Source organism: Chiloscyllium punctatum, chromosome 20 (genome assembly GCF_047496795.1).
Source record: "Chiloscyllium punctatum isolate Juve2018m chromosome 20, sChiPun1.3, whole genome shotgun sequence".
Lineage (NCBI taxonomy): Eukaryota > Metazoa > Chordata > Chondrichthyes > Orectolobiformes > Hemiscylliidae > Chiloscyllium > Chiloscyllium punctatum.
The window spans coordinates 75,922,638-75,930,162 of record NC_092758.1 but is presented as its reverse complement, the minus strand read 5'-3'; the positions used below and the strand labels follow the sequence as shown (position 1 = coordinate 75,930,162).

Sequence of the window (7,525 nt, the reverse complement as noted above, 5' to 3'; positions counted from 1 at the left end):
CTGTCTAGTCATGTCATAATCTTCAAGGCACAGATCACTACTCGCCACAGGACGAAGAAGGGTTTAATATCCCAGGCTGGCTACAAAGACACTCTCAATCAAGATTCTTGTTTCTCTCCCCACCAGCCTAAAGGTCATGCTTACCATTGTGGTGGCACGGTGGCTTAGTAGTTAGCATGGCTGCTTCACAGCACAAGTGAGTTGGGTTCGATTCCAGCCTTGGGTGACTATCTGTGTAGAGTCTGCACATTCTCCCTGGTTTCCATGGCCCAAAGATATGCAGGTTCAGTGAAATGGCAGTCCTAACTTGCCCATAGTGTTAGGTGCATTAGTCAGAGGAAAAATGGGTCTAAGCGGGTTACTCTTCCGAGGGTTGGTGTGGACTTATTGGGCCGAAAAGCCTGTTTCCACACTAAGTAATCTAATCTTAAAATTACTAATACAATGTTAGGATACCCAGAAACAGAATTTCCAGTTGCTGATGCAACACGAGATTGCATGTTACTATCATCACTTGCTTAGAATTTCAGCAGCGTTTCCAAGTAGTGGTTCAACACCTTCAGCAGACGCCCATCTCATTTTTGAGCAGCGTCTGAGAATGAAACGGCCTCATCATTTTCCCCATGAGAAAGATTACCATTTCCACCCTCAGTGTTGCAGACTCCATCTTTGCCTCAGCCCACTGAAAACCTCATTCAAAGCCTGCCACCCAGCTTTGTGTTCACCCAGTGTCACGAAGACTGCTAATTTACATGATGCAGTGTAAAGCATTCTTGTGCAATGAGGCAATTGTAAAACGAACTGGTTTATTTACAATGACAGATAAAATGACAGACAACGTCCACAGCAAATTTTGTGGTGTTACAGCAACAGTTATTCTACTTCCCATCCAGCGTCTGTCTCCACGTCCAGAGATCTTTGACCATCTATAGGACAAAAGAGTATTAACAATCACAATATGAGAACAGCCATATAACTTAACTGGTCTATATTGGTGCTCATATTCCTCACCAGCATCATAAATTTCACATCAAGATCTATTACTTTTTCCCTCATGAACTTACTGAACTCCCCCATTGCATCTGTTGTTTGCTGGACGTGACAATACTATCACTGCCATATGGAACCTCAATGTTAAACACCACTAAAACATGACCTGCACTTTTTCCTTTCTTGAAAAAAAAACATCCTGGCCTACCCTAACTTTCCTGACGATTAAAATCTCTGGGATTTAGTGTTACCTGTATAAATGCATTTTGTCCCAATGTTTGTTATATTGTCTCTCAGACTAGAAGTATACACCATGCACTAGTTGAACCAAAGGGTTTTCACAGGATTACTGTAACTTCACATTTTGAATTGTATCCATGTATGAATCCAGCCACTTCACTTCTATGGCTTTATTAATTGCAGAGGTACTTAGCCTGAGACTTTAGTGAGGCCATTTAGAGTTCAAGGTTTGAGTAAAGATTTGTAGCTCGAGTGCCAGTTCTCATGGTCCGCTTCTGCTGCTTCTGGTAGCTCGTTGTAGTGGCCGGTGCATTGGACCCAATACACTGGCCATTACAACAAACAACCGGCAACCAGAAGCAGCAGAAACGGAACCAAATAAATTCCAGAAGAGACAGTATGCTTAAAAAGGAGGCTGCAAAGCACTTAAGACGTCACTTAGAAAGGGAACAAAGTGTCTGCAAATCAACCTCCTAGCTTGGCAAAATACCCATAACCATATTATTTAGAGTATTTTGGGCAGTTCCGGTTACCACATTTTAAGGACGACATGAAGAGGTATTTAGAAAGGGTGCAAAAGAAATAGACACATGAACATTATCCATAGCATCTTATTTGTTGATCACTGCCCCATCGTCAGGTATAGCTGTATGCTTGTTAAAATTCACACGCGCATAAAACTATGAGCAACAACAGGCAAACCCATAAGCTGGGATAAGAGCCCACTTCAGCTGTTCTGTAATGTCTTCACAACCCAATAAGTCAACTCACCAACAGCAAAGAAACTTGCAGCAGGCTGCTAGGTTAACACATCAACATGGACTGAAAAATTCATGAACAAGGCTGAGGTCAAGCACTCACCTTTGGGTCTTCCACCTTAAAGCCATTTTTCAGGAAGTTTACAAACTTGGACTCCAGTTTGGGCAGACTGACACCCTGTTTAAAAGATTAGAGTCATACTCAGCATACCCACAATACAGAATCTGCAATTTCCAAACAGACACAACCATGTACCATCCCTGCATTCAATAACCCAAGTGATAAAGCTACAATTGGAGACATTATATTTTCAATGACAACAATCTTCCAAAACATTATTGAGCTCACTGCATTTACTGAAGGAGCTACCACACTGTTCACTTTTCCTATAACCCAGAAAATAACCGATGGTCAGAGTAGCACATTCTTGATCATAACTTGCTGCATTCACAAGAATTCCCTTCCTTCTGATTTTGCTGGTTGCTAAATCTTAATGGAAAGATCTCCACACTTCAAGATCACTTATTCTACTTCAATATCTCAGCTCTAGCTGCAACACAGACAGAATTGAGCAAATTACCAACTGACCACCTCATATCCAGAGTGTATTCGGAAATGGGATAGGATCAGACTTCGATGTAATTCCACCCCTCATTTAACAGCCAGTCTCCTGCACGGTGAAGAATGGTCATTTGGCTGTATGTTAGTGTAAAACAAAACTTTAAAGGACCCATTTAACCCAGAAAACAGCAAAGAGCACTGAAATAGACCATTTCACTTGCATGGTTTTTAATTCACCATTATAAAGTTTCCATTACACAGAATCAGATTCCTCACTCAAAGCTACCTATAAACGTCAGTGCTTCAGTTGGTGTACATTAAAGAAACTGTGGCATGTTCCGACAACTCACCTTTTCCAAAAAGGTCTTCAACTTAGTCTTGATTTCTTCTATGGTCAGTGGAGCCTTGGGGGTTTTGGGGGTTCTGGGTGTTTTGGGTTTACTACTGGATTCCGGAGTCTGGAATAAAAACAAATTATGAGCACTGTCCTAAGAGCAACACTTACTCCATACACCCTTTCTTAACTTTACAGAGCAAGCACATTGCACAAAGTGGTCCAATTACCCCAGAGACCCACAGCTTATCAGGTCATTTACCAATTTTCTAGTCTGCATTCAGGTTACAGAATGATGGCAGTTTCAAAGTCAAAGAGCAATGCTAATTAAAATTCATACCATGAACAAAAACAGCATGATGCAAATGAAAAGACTGCTCCAAGGTATAAAGGGATCTGGGTGTTCTATTCATGAATCACAGTACATTAGCATGCAGGTCCAATAAACAAGCAGGAAAACAAATAGAAGGTTTTTAGTTATTGCTATAGGGATGTAACATAAAAGTAGGGATATTCTTCTACATTTGTACAGGGCACTGTTCAGACCATATCTGGAACACAGTTTTCGTCGTCTTATCTTACAGCAGTTCAGAAGTTTACTCCACGAAGAGGGTGATATAGTTGCAACCTTTTCTTATAAGGTAATCAGCATTCAGAAGAATGAGTGGTGATATTTTTGAAAGATAGAAGTTGGTGACAGGACTTAACAGGATGGATGCTGTACATTTTTCTGAAAGTTGTCTTGGAAATTCTCTTCAAAGGGAGCAGTGAGGTCAGGTCATGGAATTATTTTTAAAAAAGCAGGGTAGTTAAGATTCTTAACTAAAAAAGTTGAAGAACATCAGAACTGGGTAGAAATGCCCTAGAGGTGATGCTAAGATGCCCTTTTGATCCCATGCAGTCAGTGCAGTATGAGGACTCTCACATTGCCAAGAATCCCTTAGTTACAGTGAAGTTCAGGAATTTAATTTCCAATCACTATATTGCACATTTTGGAAAAACTGCACTGTCCACATGCACTCTCTCTATTTGGAGGATTCCATTGAAGCAGTCTTGTCAAGTTGCTGCAGTCTTATAGATGCGTGCACGCACATACACACATATTAAAGTAAAGGATATTAAATTATGTTCTGTAGGTAAATCTAGGCAAATGCAAAGAATTTTGTCACATTCCGCACTAAAGGCTTACAATCATCATAGTTCTTTTCAAATCGCACATTATCCCACTTTACAAGACACAGAGAAGAAACAATTCTCAAACATACCAAGGAAAAGTCTTTAACCTTGGACTGCTTGTTTTCTGGTGTGGATTTGGTGGGTGTTTTGCCATTTTGGTTGGGAGTCCCTTTCAATCCAGGTGTTGCCTTGAGTGGAGTTTTCTGAAGAGGCTGCAAAGACCATTGAAAAGATACTAACTGGAAAAACTATCGACCATGTCTTATTAAGACAACACTCTCAGATTTTACCAACCCTAAGTCAAGACACATGGTCTGAAATTTTCCCAGAACCTTTCACTCATGCCTCTTGAAAACCATTAATCATCCTTGCAAATGGTTAATTTTACAGACCGATGTCAAATCCTGTCAGGTGATGTCCCTGCACAAAACCTTGGAACTAACTTCATATTTTTGGTGCTCCATTAAAGCAGGTACAGTGTGTAGACCCAAGTGAGTTAGAAGCCATTGGATACACTACAGGTCCTGTGCCACAACTGGATCCTGCAGCCATAGCATGTGCAGTTGCAGCACCCCTGACAAGGAGCGTAAAGTCTTCAAAGGTTGGTCTCTAGCCTCTTTCAACTTAAGTGCCAGGATTACCTTTTTTGCCGGGGTCACCACTTTCTCATCTTCGCTTTCATCATCATCATCGTCCTCTTCTTCTCTACAATGAAGAAATGTCTTTCAGTGAGACAGCCACATTTTCATGGCAGTACACAGCCCTTACCCTGGAAGATCTCCCATGTGTTAGCTTCACTGTCACACAAATCTGTACCAAGGTTGAATCATTGACCTACAGCATCTAATATCATGGGTTTTTATGATCTATATGAAGCCAATTTAACGAAACAATTTATTCAGCATAAAAAAAACACTGCAGCAGATAAATTTCAAAAATCATAAAGACTTGAACTCTGGAATCTGGACTGCAAATTCCTTCCCAAACTGATATTTTGGCACTGGTTCTCATTTTAGCTTCCCTTGTGCTGTTCTCAGATCATTTCAGGGACAAAAGAGATCAAACACTTTTCCACAAAGAGACTACAAAACTTCCTATGAAAGACAACAGGAACTATCACTTAACACTCACTCATCATCTTCATCAGAGTCTTCCACTTTCATTTTCTTCTGCTGAACAAAAGAAACCTTTTAGCACCAAATCATTTTAGCAATTATTGATGCAACTGCAACAAGAAAGAGTGGTGAGAAAGAGAAGGCGAGGAAGAGGAATATAATGAACAAGGAAGGAAAACATCTTTCGATCCGGGCAAGTAAAACTTTTGTACAGATTGTCAGTGTCCACAAATACCAAATAAACAATGCACAAACATACAAGTCAGTGGGTTTAAACACTGACTTATTGCATTTCCCTGGGCACTTATGGTGAAATAATACAAGTTGTGATGAGAAACACATTAACAAGCCACATGTGACAAGTTGATCAGTGGGTGCAGCTTTAGCGAAGCCCCCAGCACGCACCGGCATTATTTTGGATGCTGCAGCAGCTGGTCGCTTTACAGCTTGTTTCGGTGTGGTGGTCTCCAACATGCTGTCATCCTCGACATCCGACTCCAAATCGTCATCCTCCAATGCTTAAAGTAAAGGATAAAAGGATTAAAGCCATCCTGATCTCCCTTTCAAAGGCTCCCAACTGCCTCAGAAAACAACAAAATCCAATCCAAGAAGTCTTTCTTGACAATTAAAAAGCTCACTAGCCCGCTACCTAACTTTCAACTCCGCCAGCCGAAGTGTAATATCAACAATTTGGTGCCAGTGATATTCCAACCCCTCCCATACTTCGTGGCCATCAGAAATGTTAATAATATCCACTTACCGATGAGGTGCTGGCCACTGATGTGCACGGGACCTGTTCCAGATTTGAGCCTAAATGTCACAGGTGGTGCCATTTCAAATCCTCCCAAACTAACCTGTGTCAAACACAATTAAAAATTACAATGAAATAAGTTATTTCTGCTGTGCAAACCCAGTTCTGTCTATAGATTCTCTGCAAGAGATACATTTCAAGTTATTTGAAGAATCAAGGCTTGGAGACATCGGTGTTGGACTGGAGTGTACAAAGTTAAAAATAACAACACCAGGATATAGTCCAACAGGTCTATTTGGAAGCAATAGCTTTCGGAGCTCTGGTCCTTCATCAGGTGGTCGTGGAGAATAAGATTGTAAGACACAGCATTTATAGCAAAGTTTTACAGTTCGACGTAACTGAAATTATATAATGAAAAAGACCTGGATTGTTTGTTAAGTCTCTCAGCTTTTAGAATGTTCATGCTGGTTTCAGTTCTTTCATATGTAAATTACAAAACATTGTGGCACAATGGTCAGACTGATTCTAATCTAAAAAATGGATTTACAGAATCTTACAAGGATTCATGCAGTTTTTGAGAAAAGTAAAATGTAATTCTGCAAGTACAAATTCACCCCACAAACTTATATCTGTGTGTGTGAGTGAGAGTGAGAGTGAGAGTGAGAGAGTGGGAGAGAGAGAGTGGGGGGAAGGTATGAATGGGGAGGGAGAAAGGTGATAGGTCGGACAGGAGGGTGGAGCGGATAGGTGGGAAGGGAGATGGACAGGTCAAGCAGGTGGTACCAAGTTGAAGGCTTGGGACTGGGATAAGGTAGGGGAGGGTAAATGAGGATTCCCCCAAAGGATCCTTCCACTTCCGACAGAAATTCTGCTGTACTTCGACACATATCATCTACTGTATCCGTTGCATCCGATAAGATCTCTCTACATTGGGGAGACGGGACGCCAATTTACAGATTATTTCAGTGAACATCTCTGGGACACACGCACCCCCACCACCCCATGGCTGATCACTTTAACATCCCCTCCCATTCCACCAAGGACTTGGAGGTCATGGGCCTTCTCCATTACCAAACCCTAACCACCTGCTGCCTGGAGGAAGAACGCTTCATCTTCCAACCTGGAACCCTACAACCACATGGGATCAATGTGGATTTCACCTATTTGATCATTTCCCCTCCCCCCCCCCCACCTTATCCCAGTCCCAAGCCTCCAACTCTGCACCACCCTCTTGACCTATCCACCTTCCATCCCACCTATCCCTTCCATCCTCCTCTCCAATCTATCACCTTGCCCCCCACCTTCATCTACTTATCACATTCCCAGCTACCTTGCGCCAGACTCAACCGCTTCCCATTTATCTCTCAGCCCCTCATCCCCAAAACATCATTCTCCTGCTCCTCGGAAGCTATCTGACCTGCTGTGCTCTTCCAGCACCACACTCTTGACTCTGATCTCCAGCATCTGCAGTCCTCACTTTCTCTTGAGGTTATGACAGATGCTAGATATAGGTAAAAACAATGACTGCAGATGCTGGAAACCAGATTCTGGATTAGAGTGGTGCTGGAAAAGCACAGCAGTTCAGGCAGCATCAGATGC

The 7,525-nt window shown here is 41.9% G+C and overlaps 1 protein-coding gene across 1 annotated transcript in view; it reads right to left on the bottom strand.

Annotated features, from left to right (window-relative positions):
- Nucleotides 1-789: 789 nt before the first annotated feature.
- Nucleotides 790-7,525, bottom strand: part of LOC140491825 (nucleophosmin-like) — a 7,729-nt gene continuing 993 nt past the window's right edge. Inside the window, exons 3-10 of the mRNA XM_072590220.1 lie at nt 5,936-6,039; nt 5,581-5,693; nt 5,192-5,232; nt 4,702-4,765; nt 4,150-4,272; nt 2,901-3,008; nt 2,092-2,166; nt 790-926 (exon numbers count right to left, since the gene is read on the bottom strand). Of these exons, the coding sequence (XP_072446321.1) occupies nt 879-926; nt 2,092-2,166; nt 2,901-3,008; nt 4,150-4,272; nt 4,702-4,765; nt 5,192-5,232; nt 5,581-5,693; nt 5,936-6,039 (676 nt within the window). The 3' untranslated portion in view covers nt 790-878. The remainder of the gene's footprint in view (nt 927-2,091; nt 2,167-2,900; nt 3,009-4,149; nt 4,273-4,701; nt 4,766-5,191; nt 5,233-5,580; nt 5,694-5,935; nt 6,040-7,525) is intronic.